The sequence below is a fragment of the Anopheles arabiensis genome, chromosome 2 (assembly GCF_016920715.1).
Source record: "Anopheles arabiensis isolate DONGOLA chromosome 2, AaraD3, whole genome shotgun sequence".
Classification (NCBI taxonomy): Eukaryota; Metazoa; Arthropoda; class Insecta; order Diptera; family Culicidae; genus Anopheles; species Anopheles arabiensis.
The window spans coordinates 24,144,180-24,168,262 of NC_053517.1; the positions used below are offsets into that span (position 1 = coordinate 24,144,180).

Consider the following 24,083-nt stretch of genomic DNA (forward strand, 5'->3'; position numbering starts at 1 on the left):
TGGCTAAGAAATCGTCAGATTTATGTTGCAGCATTAGAATGATCGACAACATTCGGTGTTACGTGCGCCGGGGGTTGTATGGGAGTTTGGTGTATTGATGGATGCGGTGAGGTTGATTGTAAATTAATTAATACACTTAATCGAAGGTAAAAAACGAGATTCTGAGCAATATGCCATCATTTTGCTCAGCACGAATGACAGATGGGTGTTTTAAGGACGTTTCATTGGTTTTAAATGCGGGAAGCGGTGCTAGGAGCACCGCAACATGTTTGCAATTAAAGCAGAAGCCAACTTTGTGGAATTAATTACTTATATTTATTAAACTCTTGTTGCAATTAAAGCATTCATAGACTTAGATGACTGTAAACTAATATTTATATAATAATAAGTATTAAGCTTGAATGTTTTCTTATTTGGCTGAATCTTGCTAAGCTTTTTCCCTTCACTCTCAATAACTCCCATATCAACGCTGATCTCCCGCTGCTTTGCGTCCACCCTGTGCCTGCAACCCAACCCACCCGCTCTTTGTAACCAATCCGCCTAATCGATCAATCGGGCAACAAGATTAACTGCTAATGCAATTAAACGTGAGAAAATGTATCGCTCCAATGGCCCTCCCGCTACGTTCCCGCACTCCACATCGCTCCACCACTACGAGAGCGGAATGGGAAGCGAGCCTTTTATTATGTTGCCTTCATACGCCCGAATAAAGCGGGTCTGGAATTTGTAAGTTCAACCTGAATTAAGCGCACACAACACACACACGTACACGAGACGAGGAGGGCGAGGGGGAAAAGCAAACGGGACGGACCCCCGAGCGCGATGGAACGTGACATTCGATCTTTGAAAGGGCGAACCGACGGTCGCGCTCGCTTCCAAATCCGGCAAAGTGAGAATCAAAGTCACTCACCGAGCGTATTAAAAAGTCGGAAATCTGAAAGCGTATCGCCGACCGACAGCAGCATCCAGCAGCCGGACGGAGGCGACGGCGAGCGGTCGAACTGGATCAGCGCATAACCAATATAATGTGAAGAGGAAAGGAACAGAGAAAAGCAGCGCAATCTTGCCATCCTTCCCTGTGTTCCCAGAGCTTCCCAGGCTTCGCGTGCTGGTGCGGGTGACTTTGTAATTCATCACAGATGAAATTATTTAATTTCTCGCAGCGCGAATATCAAATTTAATTATGTCCGAAGAGGCGCGTAAACGAGTTGATAGCCGGTTGACGCGGCCGACGCGGGCAGGATGGAACGCGCCCTGCGATCGTGATCGTGTGTGGGGTGCGTTGGCAGCGGGCTCGGAGGCACCCCGTTCTGGGGTTGATTTGTGTTTGATGTTTGATTCGCGCTGTAGTGTTGGACAGGCGGCTGCTACCGTTTTTGGGGGCAACACTCGGCAACTTGGAGCCATGCCGCACCACAGGAGAACAGGGGAGAGCCGAGTTAACCGGTTTGTCTGACACTTTCATCTAACGGCTCACACGCGGCTGGAAGCTGGTCCCTGTCCGATTTCGGAACGGGCAAGACGAATCCCGACCGGCTGATGATGAAACGGTGCATGTGTCGCGGTGGAAACGTTATAAGCGGATCTTTTATGGCTATCGATTGATGGATCATTTAGTAATGCGTTCTTAAGAAGGGGCAGCAGCAGTGTTGCACCTTTCGCTGTGGATAACAAGCTTGTTACGGTGTGGAAGTTTAGATAAACTTTGAAATGTTTGCTCGTTTAGATTGATACATTTTAGTGTGTAGCACCTTTCAGTATATACAATTCGATAAATACAATGTCAATTCAAGTCATTCCAGGATAAGAGAGTCTCTTATAAGCACAAGATATCGAACACTCATGTTACAACAATATGAAGGAAAGGGAATTTAAATCGTCATTATGCGAAAATTATTCTGACTGAGTTTGTCAAATATCTCCTAACTCATTATTGTTAAATCTTATAAGATAACTTCATTTGAGACCATTTTTCGTCCAATATTAGAAAATAGAGTTAATGAGGATGGCTTTAACAAGCAATAGCGTCAATTTTTTAATAAAACTTTCAATCGGTTTCAGACTAAATCAGTTTGATGCTTACTTTTGTTTATGCTTACACTTCTATAACTTATGTCCAATACGAATAATTCTACTAATTCCTTCTAATGATAGCTTTTAGATATACAGTGCTTCATTTATATGAAGAATATAATGTTAATTGACATAATCATATATGGTGTCAGCGATGTATAAATGGTCATAGCTCCCCACTAGATTTAAACGCCTTAATACAATACACATTTGTGCCGACGAAAACAAATGCTTATACGATCTGCTGAACATTCAAACATCTTCCGAGCACATTTTTCACATCCTCAAATCGAATCGGGTTTTCTCGCGTACGTGCTCGATCGTACCGGAGGATCGTACCGCGGCCTACTCGGCGGGCAACTTTTCCCAGCTTTCCGTTCCGTGTTTCGCTTTCTGACAGTTTTTTTTGACAGCCGATCGAATCGTCGATGAAAAATTACCAATCTCCCACCGAACGGGGGACGAACCTGCCACTCTTGGCCCCGTGGTGGTGTGTATTATGATTTTTCTATATTTATATCTAAAAAAAGCCCCCCTGTTCAAACAGCGAAAGGGGGCAGCAGTGCTCCAAGCAAAGTGTTTCCACTTGAACAGAGAACAGGGAAAATCGGCAACGGATACACCGATTGCGAGAGCACCAGCACAACACAATACGAATCGAATCGTGCGCTTTCTGGTATGCAAAATTTATTGCGAAAAATCATACGCGTCCCACGACGTCACGCGGCGACGGCACCCATCGTCGGGCTCGCAGCCGGTGGTAGAGCCGGCTGTGCGGTGAAAAATTGTTTCGCCAAAAGATTTATCGTTTCGCTTTGGTACGTGTGTCTGTGAGTGGTAGTGTGTACGTTTGTGTGTGAGTGTTTTCCCCAATGCTCCCCCGATGCCTTGCGTTTTGACGGTACCAGCACGGTAGGTTAAGTAAAAGTGTGCAAAAGGACCAGCCTTCCCTTTGCACGGCACAGCACCAGTACGACGAAAGAAATCAAATCAAATTTGCTACAAAATGGAACATTGTTTTAGTGTGTGTTTTTGTGTTTGTGTGTATGGCCCTTCCGATCTGCGAGGGTGGCGGAACGGAGCCGCAAGTATGAAAGAAATGGATGAAGATGCGCAAGATAAATCATAGCCAGGATTGAAATCTATGCGAGAGTTTATTTGCCCGCAATGATTTGTTTTGCTCATTGTTTTTGACCTTTTTTGTGTGTTTACAGTTGTATGATGTATCATATTTGAAACAAAAAAATAATATTGTTTGCAATTTTGTTGCAACGTTTCAAGATCAACCAAGGCGTATAGTTATAAATTTGGTAGAACGAAGTAATAGTCGGTTTGTCCTTCCCTAGCAATCAGCTTTAAAATGCCGATCGATTTCAAACTCCCCAAAAGACATAAATTAAAATTAATAAATTCACTTCAAACAAATCTAGCTCACGCCAATAAAAAAGCATTTATTTTTATTTCATAAACGATCCAAGAAGAGGGAGTTAAAAATAAAACAACACAACAACCAATCGATGTCAAAACCATGGTCAAAACATTGATTTTAAGCTACATTTGATTTCAAGCTTTTCGGTGCCGTCTTGTAGATTAAATTCCGGGACCCCACGGTACAATACCGGTAAAAAACAAAACTAAAAGCATTGCCTTTACCGGTCGCAACCGCGAACGACTAATCCTCGTATCGCTTTGTAAGATTTATGGCACCTGATTGGAGGAACTGTATCGGGGATGCTGTATTCGCAGATTTGGTGTCCTGCTCGACGGTGCTATTCTTTCATTCTCCCACCTTCACTGTTAGCAATAGGCCCACCACACTTGGGCGGGCTAGAGAGCATCCCAAAAATGGACAACAGTCAATAGAATTCGATTAACAATTTCCCTAAGACCTCCGCCCCGGGCGCTCCGATCATCCACCAAGGCCACACTCGGATAGAGAAGCATGCTGAAAGGTTGGCTGATGCTGGTGATGATGATCGAAGTAGACCGAGCGTAAGGCCGAGTTGCCATGGACCCGGTTCATTAGGCGCTAGATTGCCCCGCTGAGCGATCGTACAGCCCTGCTCGGTGGTGGTGCTGCGACTAAAGCATTGTGGCGTGTAAACGATCTGCTATAAATTTAATCATCTTCCTCACACTGTCCTCACACTCAGTCCCACTGAGTCGTGGATGGGTGGAAGCTACACTTTCTTTTTGGCGGAGCGTTATGGTGCATTACTCCGACCCCGGACTCTAAAGCTGCTGGTGCGATGATGAACCTGAAATCGAAGAAAAACGCCTGTGGTTCATAAAACAACTCCGCACAAGAGAGCATCGGAGCGAGGCGTGATATGCCTTCCCTAATAATAAACTATTAAAATGTGCGATTTACATTATGGAACAGTTTCCAACACCCTGTGCGTGTGTGCTAGGGTATGGTTGGGCCACCCTGATACGCCCGAAAGCCACGGGCTGCTATAAACCCCAGAGCGCTCTGATCCGCTCCTCCATGCGTAGAAGGATGTTGAGGCTGGCATTCCGGCACGCTGACTCCGGTGAGTCCTGAGTGTCATAAATAGCTCAACCTAACACCCCATGCCCGTGCTCTCTCTCCCGCAAGGGTAACGCAAGAGCAACAGTTCCATAGCCCATAGACGAAGACGAATGATGACGATGGCTTTATGTTAATTTATTGATGCGATATAGGAAATATTAATTGAAATAGAATTGTCCCTTTTCGGTCGTCCTGCGCCCTCCAGCCTGACGTGCTGGGGCCAGACGATTAAAAGTTTTATGGCGATAGATTTATGGCGGCTGGGCGCTGGTGAGCCTGGAGGAACGCGCCCCGAGCAGATAGCACCTTTCGGCCGTGCTGATAGCGGGATGGAATAGGAATCTTTGCTCGACGAAATGGGTCTGCATCGATCATGCACCTTGTTTTAGATCGCACTGTGGACGAGTGATGCAGTGTCGATCGGGCAAGATGCATTTTGGATTTATTTTAATATAATTTTTGCTCAAATTCATCACATGTAGAGATGTTTGAAGAGATAATGACATTTTTATTTCATTTAAATTTAATTAAAAACTATATAAATTTTTAAATTTAAAGATAATATCCCATTGTGCACGATAGACAGCATGGAGTTTTGCTCGTTGGTGGTCTAGACATGAGAAAGATCATCTACAGCTTATAAGATCGCATGCCCGACCCACCATCAATCCCCGATCGGTGGAAAGCTTTTATAGGTAAGCTTATATTGCCGCTTGTTAAGGAAATTAAACAGCCCCATTTGGGGTAAGGTGAATGGTGCAAATCGTAAACAGTATAATCTTATAACCGCGTTTTTGTGCTTGCAGAATGGGACTGTTTTCCTAATTGCGTGTAGAACGATCGATACGTAATCTGATTTGTAGAGCAGCGAGCGTCACAAATGCGTCAAAGCAATCAAATCAAACAAAATAGGGGAATGAAATCTTAGCAAGTAAGTTTTATCAATAGCACACCCTGCAAAAGTATTAATGCAGTCAAACAAACTTAATTATAAGGTTAAGGGAAATACTCTACCAACGAGCAAATCAAATCTCGCGCTAAACAAACACGCTTAGTGCCATTCGCTAGGGCAGACCGTAGCAGTAACAGTAGCTCGGCATTCATATTCAATTCCAATTGATGATGTACCTTTTTTGTACCCCTTTCCATTTCATGGCGCAAACGATGGCTACAAATCAATGCCACACATAGTTTAGATTGTATGAGCGGCTGTACACCGGCTGCTCTGTAAAAAACGTACTTCTAAAGGCCAACCAGCCAGCTAAAGCCCGATCGCAGCGGAAACCGTTTAGCAAAATTGGCCGAAACAAAACCTTAGCCGCACTTCATCGAGATCAATTAATTTTCGATTATAAATTCAATTTATTGAGTAGTGCTGCTGCTGCTGCCAGTGGCCCCCGTTTTGCTGCTAATTCAATCAACAGCAGGCACCGCAGCGGAACCTCGGGATAGTGGTACGTTTTTACTCCCGGTGCGCCCGTAGCTGCAAAATTCATCCACACCAGGCACAAGGCTTTTATTTTAATGGAATATTAGCACTGTCATCGGGCAGGGCCCGTGACCCGATGGCTTAATTTGTGGATGTGATTTATGTTTACGAAACCGTTCACTATTTATCACAATTTTCGACGCTTTTATGTGAACGATATCGTGTTTTTTTGCTTCTTTTGTTGCTACAATTGCTACTCCTCGTAGCCTCTCCCTCTTCGGTGAGTGTCGATGCGGCCGGAAACGTTACGATTTGTGAAGTAATGCACACACACCCTTTCGGGGCGATCGCTTTCACAAGAGGGTGACGATGGTGCGGCCATTTCAGTGCGCGTTCGAAGTAAATTCGAGTAGTTCGCTCGTTGGGAGTTTCATAGTTTTGGGCAAGGGGGACCCTCTGTTCACGCGATACACGGGCATCATGTAATCTAATTTTTGTACACGAATTAAGTGCCATCTCATGCTGGGACGGTGGTACAGAGGGAGGATGTACGGTTCGGTTCGGGGGGTGTAGTAGTCGAACAGCAAACACGGGTACGGGGGGGGGGCGTCTCACATCGGACGAATCAGATGTTAATGGGATGAACGATGACAAAAATAAAAGAAGGAACAAAAAGTCAATTTTATGAGATGCATTTTTAAGTTGATTATCGTTTGATTTTTGGTTTTAAAATGATTTTCAAAACGAGTGTTGGATGGCGTTTAATTAAGTTTCTAGTTGGAAAGTTCGCTGTCAGGGGTTGTTATGGGTAGTGATTGTGTAAAGTTGTTCGTATTTTTTTTGTTAAAATAATTATATTATTGTAATCATGTTTCTGTTGTTCTAGATGACATTTTCATTTTTAACATTTCACTTTCAACATTGGTAGGAGCAACATGTTTTGGATGAATTTTATGATTTTTCAAATAATTTCTTTTTTTTATGTATTTTTTAAATCAATGGACAGTTCTAGGTGTCTCAAACTTTTGTAAGACCTCAAATGCAAGCTAAGGTGTAAAAATCAGTCTAAAAACAGCATTTTGAAAAGCAAAGTAACAATTAAATTCCTAATTCCAATCATAACTTTTCGAAATCTTTACAAAAACTTTAAGAACACGACATACACACATACCCCGATTCTAAGATTGATGCTGGCACGCTTCCAAAACAAAACACGGTGTTAATGAGGCGTAAAGTTAAAGTTCTACCACCCTGTTGTCCTGTACCGGAGCACCACACCTCCTCCCGACGGCAATGCCAATCGGGCCTTTGGCATCAAAAAGGGCAAATAATATTCATAACTCATCACACCATTGCTGATGAAAACGACCAGTATCGGGGCAGCTTCCAGGCAGCAGCAGCAGCAGCATCAAACCCTTGGCTGTGTTCCCCCATTGATGCCCCCCCCCTTCCGACGACACGGGACATGGATGATTTGCTGCGCGATGTTGTCAAGAAAATGTCAAACAAATCACATTAAATCAAGTCTCGTAAAAATGGGGAAACGTTTAGCAGGGATGCAGCTGGCTAGCTGCCCGACGACGTCCCGAGACTGCCCAAGTACCTAATAAAATGGTTCAATTGGTTTCCGGGTGGGGAAACGGGTGCTGTACCGCTGGGATGGATAATTTTGAATTTTTATTTCGTGCGATAGTTTAGGGATGTAAAAGTTGCGCTTTCTTGCAAGGGGAATGCTTGTCAAAGCTTTGTGTGGAAGAAAATTATGAAAAAATATAATCTTTTTTATGAACAAAAAAGCGAAACGTTCTGAAACACTACAACATAGTTATAACATTTATGATAGCTTTAAACTAAATGTTAATAAATCATTCCCCTCTTTTCTTTCATTTCCTTCTCCACACACTCCTTCGATTTGAACTCTCCTCCTTCTTTTTCCATTACTAACTAAACCGCCCTCTCATTTGCCCCTTGTCCGCCCACTAACATTCACATGAAAAGCAACGCATCGAGTTAATGATGCAACTGAGCACTTCAATCGATCGGTGTTTCCCTTACCGTACGCCGCTGCTTGAGCGTTTCCCTTCACATGGCAGCACGGTAAACGGAACGAACCAGAACGAAGCGGAATCGCGGGAACACTCTCGCGCTGGTGTGTGGGTTTGAATTGATGATGTCTGCAGCTTCCAGTTTGATGAACGCCATTGCGCTCTCGCCGCGGAAAGCGAATCATTGGACCGGAAAGAATAGCGCAAACGGCGCACGGCTAAACAAACGAAGCATACGGCGTGGGTTTTCGCGTTTAATAAGAAGTTACATTTAGAAATAAAAGGCATTCAAAGCTGTGAATATTGTTTTAGCAAGAAATAATTGTGCTTTCACATTCGAAATATAAATCAAAAAAGAATTTAGGCATTAAAATTCATACTTCAAAAGCGATCAAAACGTGGCTAACTGCATCAAACGTCCTAGGCAGCATGGGCATTAAAGGGATGTTTTCAATAAAACATAAACACAACGAAATGGTTGTATTTTGTTGTAACCTTCATAAACGTTTATTTACTTTTTAGCCTGTATCTTTCTCTGTCTTTCTCTCGACTCCATCGGCGTACTGCCGTTGCAGCCAAAACCAAGAAGGCGCAGAGTTTTCTCATCACCTCTTCCTAGCAGCATGTCAATTCTTTTCCCGCATTCTTTCACCATATCTCTTTACCTTTGCTCCACACACACACACACACACACGCAAACACTCGAAGCACACGCCCGGTTCAGGAGGTGGCTGTCAGTAATCATTTCTCGTGTATAATTTATTGCCCCATCGTTAGTCATTCAAGAGGTATGTATTTTTCATTAAAACGAGTGTGTTACATAAAAACCAAATATTGTGCACATTGGGGTTGGGGATGCAGGAGTGTGGAAGGAGCGCCTTTCATCGCTGAACAAACGTGTTCGAAGGATCGATTTCTTGAGCGCAGGGTTCTCTCTCCCGTCTGCTGCATTCTGTTGCTTAGCAACTTGAGCCCATCGAGGGTTATAGGGGGTGTTCTAGAAGAATATCACTCCCTGCAGGAGTTATATGGCAAGGTGAGAAAAATAAAATGAAAATACCATTTCTTGCATCAGCCTTGAGAGCTTTGCCCGGGAAACACTCCACGATGGGTGTAGCGATGCTGGGCACAGAGGGGAGGGAAACAAAATACAACCACATCACCAAAACGTGCCTCTTTTATTTTGCTTTTAATGTTTACTTTTCCATGTTTTCAGTGAGGTTTTGAGGCTTGGTTAGACTCGCTCTCTCTCTCTCTCTCTTTCTTGGACTCGCTTGATGAACTTAATGACGCTGTAAACGCGTAAATTTCAATTACCCTTACGTCCCCATTCTTCACGGTTACATGGTCTAATAAACTCGGGACAGTGTGTGTACCAAGCATCCCCCCAAAAGCTTCCATCTCACGAAGCTGTTTAAGCTTAACATATGTACCGGCACGGGCACGCTCGTTGTGACATGATCGACATCGTGTACCGTGATCGTAAAATGTTTAACGCCCCCAAGGTTTGTGCAGACTACACCACCATGCCTCTGAGATGTGGGGCCTGGGAACGATGTGCAGAAGGACAACCGTTTTTACACCCCTTGAAGGAAAAAAGGGGAGTAAAGCTTTGCTCCATGTTCTAAGGTACGGCGTTGTGGTACCGCATTTAAAGCGCTCTAAATAGATTCCGTTTTATTGCGTTATAATTGCTTTATGTTTACTCTAACGCGAGGAGCTATAAAAAGGGTTTATTGTTGCTCGTTACCACACCAAAGCATTACAATTCCAATTGAATGTAAGGTATGACCATACCTGATCGATGAAAAAGGTACAGAAATAAATAAGAAAATCAATGAAAAAATCATTTCATGCTATGGAATGATCGAGGCTTTCCATACGATTTAATCTCTTTAATAATTATTAATTACAAATAATCTTTTGTCAATCATTAATAGGCGAGAAGAAAGAGCAAATGTGACGTGTGATGTACAATTAATTAAAAAAAACCCCTAAACCTTCCACCCATCATTTATCGGTACAGAAATGATCCTAGTGACGGTTGTCCGGCTGTTGTTTCCCTTTGTCACCAAAGGGCTCGATCAGGTGGTTGGAAAAGGCAAAGGGAATAAGTATGAAGGAAACAAGCTGCAGGAGAGAGAAAAAGCGCACACCGGACAAGTGGCAACAATGGCAAGCGGCCCGAAAGTCAATCAAAAAGGTTCCAACAGACCGGATTATTATGATTTCCTAGCATCCACCTTCCGTCGATCGTTGCCCAAACGCTGTGACTTTTGGCAGGGAACAAAAGAGGACAGACGCACCAGACGGAAAGGAGCCACAGGAAGAAGGAAAAAAGAACAAACCACGTCATTTAACCATCGAAGCACACGCACACACACACATCCATGCTTGAAATGAATCCTGATCATCCGGATTTAGGACCTTCCGATGGATTTCGGTTCCGGTTTCGGTTGTCCTTCTGTCCTGTTCCTTCTTATTTTTTTTTCTCGAGCATTCGGCTGTTTGGCTATTGATTTCTCCGCTGTTGGTTCTGTTAATTGAACAAGCACTGCTCGGCAAAAGGAAATTAGCACAACAATAACATCCCTAATCTTCTTCGCCTTTCGGGCCCGGGTGTAGGACCGGGTGTGTGTGTGTGCCTTGACGCGGGCACAAACAACGAACGCAGCAACGGGATGATGTTGGGCTATTTTGACTTCTTGTTCCGGATCCAAAACATGAACCGGTAGAGATTGCTGGTCGTGTACACAGTACGATATCATGGCGGGGTGAGTGCTTGGTGCGTATTAATCCCGTACCTTGTGCCTTTGTTGATTCTGGCCGCTGTCCACGCTGTGGCGGGAAATGGTTTCGGAAATACCGAAAGTTTTTGTCACTTTTGTGCATTATCGCATTCGCTTCTCGTTCTGCTGCTGTTGCTGGTGGTTGTTCATCCGTTGTCTATGTTTTCTCCTTTTGCCAATGCCTTTTTACGCATAGGCATCATTGACAACCGGAAGGAATTAGTTCCGGCATGTGTGTGTGTGTGTGTGTGTGTGTTTTTGAATCTTTTTTGCATGTTTGATTAATTTTCATTTCTTTTTTTACTTTTCTTTCTTGATTGTGGTGGTGCTTAGGATGCTGTGTGGTAAATTTAAAAACTAGTCCTATTAACTGAAAGAATCATTACAAATGCTTACTCTACGTTAAATCTTCGCCTAGACTGCGGCCTAGATTTAGTTCCAAAACTAGGTCATCCAACCGCTTCAATAAACAGCTAATGGGCACATTTTAGAAACCTTTGAAGTCTCTTTCTTCGTCCAAACACACACAGGAAAGGGAATATTCCCTCAATTGATATTCGATTCCATCTTTCGTCAGATAATAATTTCCAACAGATTTATACAATCATCACAAACCATTTTCAATCATCATTCCTCCAGGCGGAATACACGTTCCAAAGGTTCAGAAGGAAAAATTGTATCATTCTGTCAGCGAAAGCAGAAACAAATTCAGCTGAAAAAGCAAACCAACGCCGTTCGCTTGCCAGTATCGGTTGCCTATTGGCAACGAAAATCGATTCAACAGATGGGACCTGTTTCCGTTTGCGCTTGCCCCAGGATGTGTACGTACGGTTAGCATTCCGTTTTGAACTTCCTATATTCTGCCTTAGCTTTGGTCCTGCTTTGTTGCCAGTTGTTAAAACTCTCATCGAAGTGCCGAAGAGCAGGCTCATTAAATCTGTCCTGCAGGTCGCGCAGAAACAGTGAAAAGTGAAGTGAAAAACATAACACAACCCAACGGCAGTGTCGCGCTCCTCGTCGTTGCTATCTCGTGCTATATCTCCGCTCGCAGCGCATCCTCGATTGCAGTGGGATCCCGCCTTACGACGGGATTATGGGCCTCCACCTTCGCTGCCAGTGTCCCACCGCCGGTGTTGACAATATTTACGATTTATTTACACACTACCGTTTGTTACGGGAAAGGAGGAACGAGAAACAATGTGACCGTTTTGGTCAGATGAAGAAACCGTAGCTTCTGCTTAGGCTTTCTGCCTTCCGCCTTGGTCCACCCTTTTGCTTGATGAGCGATGCAGCGCGGGGATTGATCGCAACCCGATCGCCCGTAAGAAAACAAACCTCCAAAAATTCCATTTTAAAAGTGGACAAACGGTGGCCCCGTCGACGTGTCGGGAACGCGGCCGTGTGATGATAATTTTAACTGCTCTAATGATGATAAATATCATTATTATTTCGGATAATGAAGTTTGCCACCGGGAGTTTTTATGTTGGCGTTTCCGGACTGCCGGCTGGGACAGATTAGGGACAAAACCGAAGAGGGAACATAATCAAATGTGCCACACACACACACGCACCACCAAACATGGAATCGAACATTGAAGCGACCGATCGAGAATCACACGTCGTAAATAATCATTTAAAATGGATGTGCTCGGTGGGGCAATTCCTTTTGCCACGCGGGTTTTGTTTCTGCATCGAGAACGATAATGGACTTTCCCGATTGTTCGTGTGTGTGTGTGTGCGCTTCTATTTTGCCTCCCAAATAATAAACAGCTACCGTTTCAGTTTCAGTTGTAACCCTTTCCATCGTTAAATCAGGAAGGGGTTAAGATGATTGGATTTGATTCACGAGGGCGGAATCGTTTCTAGCGCGGTTTGGTGCGTAACAGGGCTGGCCGCGGGCGGGACCTCCAGGCTTACGAGTAAATCTTGAACGGTGTCAGTTTATGCCGTGCTGCGGCCTACAAGATACGACCCACGGAAGGAGGGAAGGTCAGCCGATGATGATGGTGAAAGGAGAAAATATTAGGTTTACTTTTAATAGAGGATGAACATAAATAAGAAGCCTGTAATGATGGGATGTGTTGTTTTTTTTGTGGTGGTGATTTTGGGGTTTTGAAAAAAAACAATCGAAATTCAACACCTTTAGAGTTTGCTCTTCGGTGAATAATGGTAAAATTGACACCACGGAAATGTAGGGTGAATTATGTGGCAAGATTAAATTAAGTGTTACAATATTGGAGCACTCGTCAACGGCCTGTTGCTCATTGTTTAGAGCGAAGGAAGTGCCGTAGAACTGTAATCTAAAAATATTCTTTTCTTTACTAAACTTTGAAATAATCATTTTGGATCTAAATATGCAATCTGTTACAGGAAACGTCATATCCTAAGTACAGTCTTTCCCCGAGTTACGCGACACTCGAGTTACGGGGATTCGAGTTACGCCAAATTTTTATTTTTAACATTTCTGATGTCAAATCAGTACAATTTTCAAATGAAATATAATTTGGATTTTTTTCAAAAGTTTTAAATAACTAAAAAACAGAAACAACCGATTTGTCTACACCAACTGCCAACTGCATCAAATACGTAATAAATTACATAAATGAACTAAATTCAATCAAAAATCATTATTCATCACGTATATTTTGTCTGTAAAACGTGATATTCGACTTACGCGAAAATCCGTGTTAGGCGAATGTCTCCGGAACGCATTATTCGCGTAACTCGGGGAAAGACTGTAATGCATTAACATTGGAATTTAAATGTGTACCTCACTTTCTATTTTATTGCCTTAGTATCACTTAGGGATGGATCTACTTTAACGTTAGTTCAATGTTAACACTTTGTGGTATTGCATCTGAATAATGCAAATTATCGATAACCCTAGTAGCTATTTGCCCTTAATATTTATAAAAAGTCAAATCGAGGAAATAGTCGCATAATGCACATATGAAAATGCATGCTTTAGCCCCGAAGAATGACGATGAATTATCCCCCAAAGATTGAGATATAAACTTGTCTCGGCTACTTCACACACTAAATTATTTGTATTACGTTCATTCATGCACCATTCGACGTAAAACGGACAACCTTTCACAATAGCAACTGAGTCAACCATTAAACAACGATCTTCACACAAGCACGCGGAAAAGAAATTCCAATAACTTCACAATCATGTTCATTAGTTTTCAATTTCAATCTCAACACCACGGTGAACACGATCGTGCCGCTCGATTCATCCGTGCCTCAAGTGTGTCTTGCCACGATGGCGAAGCGGACCATCTTTTGGGGCGTTTTAGTGGCATAGTTGCCGGCAAGCCGACAAAAACAACAATAGCGCGTTCCAGTCGATCGTCAAAGTCGATCGTGAGTCGTCCGTTTTTTCCCTCCCTTCCTTCCCGGATCTGACTACCGGGTATTAATGAGTGTGCGGCATCCATTCATTTTTCCTCCCACTTTCAGCACTTGCTGTGAGTGGATGAGGTTTAATTGATCCTTTGATGTTAGTCTGCAGCTGCGAAGAAAAAACCGATCGGCCACAAACAAAATTGGTGTGATGGAGTCGTATGGTTTCTTTAGTAGTAGTGGCCACTTTTGGGCCTTCGTTCGTACGGCAGTGGATGGGAAATCATTAGGCAAACATAAGTGCTAGTGGGGTGTGAGCGCGAGTGTGAAGTGGTACATTCTTGGACTCTTGGTTCGACTGGCCCTTCCCTATTGCGTTTTGTTTTGTTCACCATCACTGTCATGCACTGTTTGAAGTTAATCGTTCAAGTAGACCGTCCCGACATTCAACCGTCCCGGGGCAGGAAAAATGCTTCTCACCGCTGCTCAAGCTTCTTCTCGTGGTGGCGTGCGGTAGCATTTGGAAGACGATAATATGACGCTCATTAATAATCATCACGTAAACACCGTGGCCATGTTGCGCGTCGACTCTGGCTTACAATTATTACTGGGCCCTGTGTGTGTGTGTGTGTTTGTGTGTGAGAGCTTGCGTGTCTATCCACCCATTGGGTTGGGTGTTACGCGCCTCTTTTTAAATATATTTCCCTGCACGAATTCAATTGCTTAGTTCTTCTATAAGAACCCCTAAAAGTTGTGAACAAATAGTTTTAGCAATGAAGATTATATTATCATAAAAATGTCGGAAATACAATCTTGCTCCCTTTACCCACGAACAGTAATAGCCAAATGAACTCATCATCGACGAATGATCATCAAAACGTGCGGCCAAATGTGCTCCACACCTCTTCGCGAGCCGCGGCTTGCTTTCTTACTCCGCCGAGTGGAACAGAAAAGAAAATATTATTCTGACAGAAATTAATTTTCTATTCACCCATTCTGGCCGGGCAGGGCAATGGTTCCCGCACGTCATTGCTTTCTTTCAAACTCAGTCTCAGAAGCAAAAGCACGAGCAACCGAAAAGGGAACCAAAAATCAAACAGAATTCCTTTAGTAATCATCAAATCGCAACAGAAAGAAAAGGAAAAAGAGATGACGTGAGAAGGTGACATGTTCGGTGGATGAAAGCTTCCTGAAACACTTTTACGTTTAGAGTTCGTTGGGTGGAGCACACACGGATAGGATTTTTATTATTATGACTGTATTTTTATTTTATTTTTTTGTCATTATTTTTTTGTATGTTTTTTTGTCTTCTTTGCTTGCGCGATGCAATATGTTATGCTACACTATGCGCAATGGGACATGTTCATTTTGTTTAGAAGGTGTACGATGCAATCATAACTGGATACATTAAAACAAGTGTGTGTTTGTGTGGATTTCAATGTCAAGGCAGGTTTACAGAAGTATTAAGGAAATGGAACATTATTCGAATGGGATTTAAATAGAAGGATTTTTTTTCTCTGTAGTTTGTAAATGAAGCGAATTCGGTCAGCGTATGTCCCATTGCAAACGGTCTCAGATACTACCAGCACTGCTTAAGTCTACAGTGCTGTTTTTCGTCTTTCCATCAAACAGTTTAGATGCAGGTTAGATATGGTTGTTGGAAAACATTGGCAAGTTGTTCCCGCTGTTGCTTTCCATCGATGACTCATCCGTTTGCAGTGATTTAAGCAGGGAGCGTGTTTCGCACAGCGTTAGGTGTTGAATATTTTTCTGTAACGAGTGTGTAGTTAGATGACAAAAAGTTAAGTATTTTAGTATGGAAATGGTAAGTAATGCAACTGTTTAGATGTGTGTACATGATATTAAAAATATTTACTCTGTATTCTTGTCATTTAATAGATAAAAATTTCATATTGTTCAAAAAGGTAAAAAACATTTCAGTACAAATGGGACCGCTGTTTTCATCGAGTTCACAAATCCTCGATGAAAATATCCCAATCCATAAAATATCCCTTCGACCGCGCGGTAAATTTAGCTAAGACATAAACCTTGCGTAAAGCGCTCTCTGGTGTAAGCTTATGGAAGCAAGGCACGTGAAACAGTGGGACGTTTTTATCAAACGCGGAGGTAAGATATTATTGCATTTTTTTATTGAGCAAAAAGTAAATTTTGTACAAAATTAAAAAAAATATATATATATATACATTTGAATTCTTACTATGACTCAAAAACGTAACAAAGTATTGTTTTAATTTAAACTCCGTGAAGATTGCCTCCGTAATATTCGCTTCCGTATGGCACAGCTCTAACTATTTATAAATTAATTTAAAATTATTGCTGATAACAGAACATTTTTCATGTAACTAAAAATTTTGAAATTGGATTTATCATACTATACGTTAATTTGCATTAAAAAAAATATCTCCTTAGTGTAGTGGTACCGTCTATAAGCTTTCAATTCTCACACCAAACAAAACCACAATAATCATTTTTTTAACTAATCAATGAGCTCACAAAACTATAAAACTAAACCATACAGCAGTCACTGCGCAACGATTCACACTCACCGTTACAGCCGCGCACAAGTTGTTCACCGAACGCCAGATGGCAGAGCATTCGGCCACCCCGCTGACCGGCGAGTCCGGCATCGCCCGCTTGCCCGCATTCCAATCGCGGGAAAACGTTACCTGTCCAGCGCTCGGAACCGGAAGCAGCACGGCACACAGCGCGACCAGCAGGAAGAGCTTAGCCGCAAGATGACGGGACGAGCTTTAAGGATGATTTGACACGCAAAAACACACACACCAATTATTATCACAAATGAGATGGAACAAGCGTAAGTATGCTCATATGCTTCACCTGATTGAATTCATAATGATTGCTGAAATAGTTTCGGAAAACTGACACACGTTCCGGAAGGATACACGATTCAATAACACCGATCACACTAACTGCCGTTAGACGAATATGTCCTGGCTACCGTCGGGCGTACGCTTTTATACTAGCTTGCGGTTCGATTGATTCCCCATTCAGTGATGGTATTATTTATTTGCTGGTCAATTTCCATCACCACTCCGTTTTCCACCCTGAGATGCTTTATTTCCTCGCTGCAAATGCAAATATCGATCATTCGTTTCACCATCATACGTCACCGGGGAAACCATACCGATACGGAGGATGCTGCAAATCGAAATGGGAAAACGAACACAGCAACAACAAAACAAAAAAAAACACACACATTTAACACTCGTAACCATGGGCTAAGCTCATCGTCATCTTTCGCAGTTTCGCAACATCAAACCCGACCCAAGAGCAGATATGGAAATGCTTTTGATTTATTGTGACAGTTTTTTGTTTCGTTCTTGCTTTCTGTTCCCCCTTTCCTTTTACTGGTCAGTGTAATCCCATTGTTTGCCACCCTCCGGTTGAGAAGGTGAGAAAAGCGTTTTCAATAACAGGTGGTCGTCAACGCGGGTAGCCGAGTTGCTTAGCCCTTTTCTTAGAAAAGCCCACAGGTAATAGGGATGTAAACAAGTGCTTAAGTAGCTGTGCGGATTTTCCAGCGCGTAGGAAAACACGCTCGGACACAAAATTCAATGCATAAAATTAGCGTGTTTGATTGGGGAGTGTTGAAAACTTTGAAGAAGCCGATAGGCCGTCTGATGTTTATGATGTAATGATGTATTTTTAGCTCCGTGGTAGGGATGCAGGGATATAGTGGAGATGCAATTGAAATGTAATTAATGCAAACTAGATTTTTTATATTAGAAAAGGGATAGTTATCAAAACATCATATCTTTTGAAATATTTTTAAAGTACTAATATTGAGTACAATATAATTTTATCAGTTTCGTGCATAATGAAATTGATTAACAAAAGCTTCAAGAACCTTCCAGAGTTTCCCAAGGTTTTCTGATATGTGTATTTCCCGATAAATTTTGATTGCTTTTCATAGTTTTTTCGTTCGTCCCTACGATGGATCGTGTTGGGTTTAAAATCAGTTTCAAGACAGATGTGGGTTCGGGACCACGGCTAGTACCGATATGTTTTCGGAGACCACTATGGTATAACGATCTATTCCAGCACCTGTATTGGTTCGGGATTAGTTTCATATCACGTATTGGTTTAGCATTACTGCCATGATCGATAAAGGTTCATGATCAGTTTCCGCATAAAAAAGGAAGAAAATGAGATTCAAAGTATGGATATAGGTCTCCTAAGGTTTTGACAGTAGTTCCGGAATAGGTATGAGCTTGTCCACTTATCTCAAGACTGGACTGGAAAATGATTTAGGAGCCATTTCTTTGGGCGTAAGCTTTGCAGTTAAGGATGGAACCTTGAAACAACGTTTCGTAGTAGTGTTGGGTCATACGATTCATTTCACGACCCGACCCGGAGTCGGATGCAAGCCAGTCGGAATCGATTCCGACCCGTGGGTGCAGCGGGTGCGCTAGGTCGGAGTCGGAATCAAATCCAACCCGCGGGTGCAATGAGTTCGGGTCGACCCGATAGATCAGTAGGTGCGAGAAAGCATAAGCGACTCCGACCCGTTGGTGCAGCGAGTTCGGGTCGGGTCGGGTCACGGTAGGTTCAGTTTGACCCGAGGGTGCAGCGAGTTCGGGTCGACCCGATAGACCGATAGCAACGACTCCGGTAGGTGCGAGAAAGCATAAGCGACTCCGACCCGTTGGTGCGGCGAGTTTGGGTCGGGTCGGGTCATATTGAACCTATCTTGATCCGACCCGACCCGAACTCGCCGCACCAACGGGTCGGAACTCGCTGCACCCTCGGGTCAAACTGAACCTACCGTGACCCGACCCGACCCGAACTCGCTGCACCATCGGGTCGGAGTCGCTTATGCTTTCTTGCACCTACCGGAGTCGTTGCACCCACTGAACCTACTTGTACCTTTCGGGTCGACCCGAACGACTACGGGTCGCTTACGGATGGCTCCGACCCGATAGGTTCGGGTCGACCCGCCCATCACTATTTCGTAGCCCTTTAATCGGACCAAATGAAATAGTTTAAACCAAATTGGTCAACTATACTCGTCTGAAAACCCCCCCTCATAAGAAATTACACGGAAGAATCATTTTTCGCCTAAAATTTACCATCCAAACTAACTTCTCCAAACGTCTTGAGGTTATTCTATCATTTGTCTCTGATAGAATGTTTCTGTCTAGGGGACTTTCTCTCTCTCTCTCTGCATTCCATTACTTCTCTCTGCATGCTTCTAAAGCTAATGTAACCCAACATGTATAGTTAATATCCCTTAAATAGATGTCTCTTTACGCTCTGCATCTCTTAGGCATTCTTCCCTTCCACCACTTCTGGATGACTAAATAAAACATTCAAAAGCGATGCACCGTCTAGCCGTAGTTTTAGCGAAATACTTCATCCTAGAGGTTCTTCACTCTTCACTTTACATTACACTTTACTGCACACTGCTGTGAATTTCATAACATTGCTTCTCACTTCAGCCCGAGAACGAATTTCGCAGCACATTACCGCTGCTGCAGCATTCCAACATTCCACTGGTTGTTGCTTCCCGCTGCGTCCTACCTCTCCATAGCCAGCGCACGGTCTCGACCGTGGCCCGTTCTAAATCAAATCAGCTCAGCCATGCCATCCTTCCATCCTGGATCCCAACGTCCGGCAAACCGGTTCCCATGCGCCGATCCGATCGTTGGGATGTGACATCCGTCGCGTCACCGTTTATCCGCGGTAATTGCATCGCGCAAGGTAACAACAACACGATACCGACACCGGAGGACGTACGAAATGCCGCAGCAGCAAGCATAAACACTGTGCGGTTCACCCTTTTCACTTTTCACCCCACGTGTGCGCTTGTGTGTGTGTGCGTGTGTGCTGGAAGCGGCCCAGGTGATATAATTATCTGGCTGATTGTTTCCAGCGTAGACGGTTCTGCCTGTAATCTCTTCCGCTCGGGTGAGGCGTAAGAATCTCGACCATTCCTCCATCTGCTTCCCTTGGCTGCTGCTCCACTTGGCTCCGAGACCTTGGGATGGCAAATATCCCGCACACGGAGGTCATCTGTTGTTATCGGCGGCGGTGATCGGCCGAAGGTCCTTTCCGTTTCGGTGCCCGCCGTCGTCCGGTGCTATCGGTGAACCAGGCGAAGCCAGAACGCCCTCGGGGGAGGGGTGGTAACCAATTTGATCGCTCATCAGCCCAGCCCGGAGGATCGTAGCACAAGCTTTTTAATTAACAATTCGCCATGCGCCGCACCCGATCGGTGTGTGATCCTTACGATCATCATGGGAGGATGGGCGCATCCGGGGGGGAGAGGCTGGAGCAAAGGTTGGTGGGTTCGTTTCATAAATATTAATGAGTGATCGCGCGCATTGCTGTTGCTGCTGCTGCTGCTGCTGCTACATCCTGCGTTGGTTCCGTGCGTGTCAAAACAATCCCGGAGCAGCCATGATTACGCGGCGGCCTCCGTGAGCATGTCATTCGCTCGCATAAATTATGCTCCGTTCGGTCGGTGCCGCGCACAAGCACGCGCACGCTGGGATGAGACCCTTTTCCCGGAAAATGCAGCCGACCAACAAAGGCAACTGTGCTAATGTGATCGTAATTGGTGTCAGGTTGTTGTACTGCTGCTGCCGCTGCTGCTGCTTTTACGTTCTGGCCAATTCTTGCGACGATCTGGGGGATGATTTGAACCTTTGGCGTTGTTTGTTTGTTTACGTCGTGCGGGAAGCTTCATCGTAAGCAGCGTAATGATCGGCTCGGCCGTGTGAAAACTTGCGCAACGCAGATCCTTGATGATGATCTCGATGCCGACTACAGCAGGCAGAGGCAGATGAAGCGTGTGTGTGAGAGAGAGAGAGAAACGGAAGGGAAGGAAGCAGGAAAAAAGGAATCCTCAACATTCTTGAGCCGTTGATGGTTAGTTGCAGCTACAATGTTGCAGCAAATAAATCGTGCACACTGGATAAATCGAGCAAGCAGGGAAACAATCGTTCATACTCGAGGAAATCTACCTCGACGAAAGAAACGAAGCATGGGAGAAGGGAGTTGAGAATGTATGTAATGTTTTTCCTTTAACGTATGATTTCGTCATTGGGCTACGGGGGCTTGGGCTGGTGATCGGTGCATTGCAGTAATTTTCACAATTGGTTGCGTTTTTGTTTTGTTTTGCAACTGGTTCCTTCTTGGCGCATGCTTTGCTTGAGTTTTTACCATTTGGAATTGATGAGCCTTGGTAAGCAAACTATTCAAGGCGAATGAGGAGCTCTTGTAGAAGAAGGGATGGTTTTATTTGTGTTGATTTGTTTGAATTTATCTACCATAAAACATAAAACTAAAAAAGCCTAATACTAAAAAAACATCTTATTTTAGTTATTATTTTGATTGTAGTAATTTACCTATTCCTTGCAAAATGCATGTCCTGCAATATCCTTATGTATGTGTATTATTGCATAAAGTATACACATAATAGAGCTGAAATGAACATGAAATGTATGCACATGAATTAAAATATATAAGGTAAACAAGCACTATGCAATCGTAGAACAGTTAAATAAAAAAGTATAGCTGTGTGGGTGAGAAGTCTATACAAAATAGCCTAGAAGTCTCTTACAGGGTTTGTAAAGGATTTTAAACTGTTTCTCATTTACCAGTTTAACCGTTTGTTAAAATGTTCCATTATTTTTAAAACAAAAAAAGTGACGAATGCAACCAATCAGTCGAGAGACATTTCTAAGAAACAGTAAAATAATCTTAATAAAATAATAAAAATACGTTTAAAATTCTAGTACATGTATGATCTTAAAGATGACACAGAAGTAGAGTCATATTATGAGCTCAAGCTGAGAGTTTTCTTCTACCATTTGGCCATTTTTGGTTGGTAGAATGCATCCGAGGTGAAATGTTGCTAAATTATTACAATTATAAATTTAAACGATTAAGTTTTATGAAAATCTTGCAATTAAAAAAGGCTTTTCTCTGATTGCATTTCCATACAACAACCTAAGCCGAAAGTGAAATGTCCCGTTTTGCTTATCATTCAGCATATCCTTACACGAAACCACTCGTCATAAAACATCAACCCCCATTAGCCAATCGACAATCATTGCACCAACCCCTTATTGCTTGCACCCCTGAAAAGCCTCTCGCACACTAACGCTCTCACCGTCTTCCATTCACTTTCTCTCTCACGGAGGAGGGGGAGCAGGTTGAGGTTGGAAAACCATAGCAAAGCGCGAGAGAGAGTGCAAACTCTCATTTATCCCCGCATGATCATCTTCTAAAACCCCCCCCGGTTCCCTGATCAAAGTCAAACGCGCGCAGGTAAGGTAAGTCCCAAAACAAACAAACCGGCCGCCGGCTCTCTTCGCAGCGCTGCGCGGCACTACACTCTCACTCGCGATCATCCCGATGTGCGACCGAGGCGGAAGATCGCCAGCGCGGCAGCATAAGATTCTCTGCGGCACGCGGATTGCTTGCTTGCTCCCGCGCGAGATAAGCAGCATCGCTCCATGCGCGAGGATCTTCGGCGGCCAGCGCCAGTCGTACCGTCGAAACCGCGGAGGCGCGCTCTCGCGACGCGTCCGAAAAGCCGAACGCCGAGCCGAAACCGCAGCTATAGCGGCGTCGCTCGGAGGTGTGCTTGTGTGTGAGTTGTTGGATTGGGCGGCATGCGCTGGCATCCCCTGGCCGACCGTCAGAAAGCGCTCAACGTTGGTCCGGTGCAGAAGTGCGTGCTCCGTGTGTGCGTCCGATCAACTTTTGCTCTGCCTTGTAGTGGGGCCCTTGCATGCGCGCGCGCCCCCGTGTTTTGTCCGATCGATCGGTCGATCGGTGTAGTGTATCCTTTTACGTGTGCGTGTGTGTGTGTGAACCGGCGTGAATGGTTGCCGATTGCGTGGCCGGAAGTGTGACACCTTCAAGTACGCGTGATTAAAGTGTACAACACTAGAACAGCACACACGGTCACACACGCTCGGTGCCGTGTCTGTCTCTGTCTCTCTAGCCGCGTGTGCGTGTGGTTCAGGGCTCAGAAAACGGCTTCACACGCCGCCAGAACAGAGAGCGTGGTAGAACGACACACAGCAAAGGAGAAGTGTGGAGCAGGCAAGCGAAAATAAAAACGAGGCTGTGGGGCAAAGTAGCAATCGTGTGCGCGCGCCTCCTCCGTGCGCAGAAGATCAATGTCGCGGTGATAAGCAGGCGAGCTCGGCCGCCCGCGCGTTCCTGTTGTGCCCTGCGGCGAAATTCTACAGAGGTGAGGGAGCGCAAACATCCTTTTGCCACAACAAACACACACACACACACGGGCACAAACGAGGATCTCCCGGCAGCGAAAGACGCCCTTGACAGTTTTGCCCATTCCATTGCCAACGTCATCGGAACACATCAAACAGTCGCAGGCAGCGAGAGTGAAGATTCCACCACCCTCCGGCCTCCCGTTCTTTCCCTCCCACCTGATAGCTTCCACTTTTAAAGGGAAGCTATTTTAGGAAGAATTCCCCCCCCTCCGCCGTGCGTCTTTGTTAGTGAGCGCGTCGCGAGTGCAACAAATTCTCAAATCAAACGCTTCCGCTGGCCGTACAGGTTGCGCCATTACCACGACACCCGCCTCACACCTCCCGAGGGCGATAGTACGGTTTGATCGCCCTTCCCTCTGCGCACCGTTTTCAACCAATCTACCCCCCCCCCCCTGCCCTGCAATCGTGGGAACCAGGTGGGCTCGTTCGGTTTGAAGGTAGCCTTCACAGGCCTCCCCTGCGTGCGTGCGTGCGTGTGTGTCTACGTGAATGCGTGCCGGTGTTCTGTTGTCGCTGCGTGTGTGCCGTTCTTCTGACAGCTTAATGTGGTAGCACCAACAACAACAACAACAGCAG

The 24,083-nt window shown here is 44.4% G+C and overlaps 1 protein-coding gene across 1 annotated transcript; it reads right to left on the bottom strand.

The window, feature by feature from the left end:
- Nucleotides 1-15,423: 15,423 nt before the first annotated feature.
- Nucleotides 15,424-17,207, bottom strand: LOC120893836. Its single transcript, XM_040295972.1, has 3 exons — nucleotides 17,074-17,207; nucleotides 16,782-16,983; nucleotides 15,424-15,984 (listed from the first exon to the last, which is right to left on the bottom strand). The coding sequence occupies exons 1-3, from the start codon at nucleotides 17,085-17,087 to the stop codon at nucleotides 15,859-15,861; spliced, it is 342 nt and encodes a 113-aa protein (XP_040151906.1). The 5' UTR covers nucleotides 17,088-17,207; the 3' UTR covers nucleotides 15,424-15,858.
- Nucleotides 17,208-24,083: the final 6,876 nt, after the last annotated feature.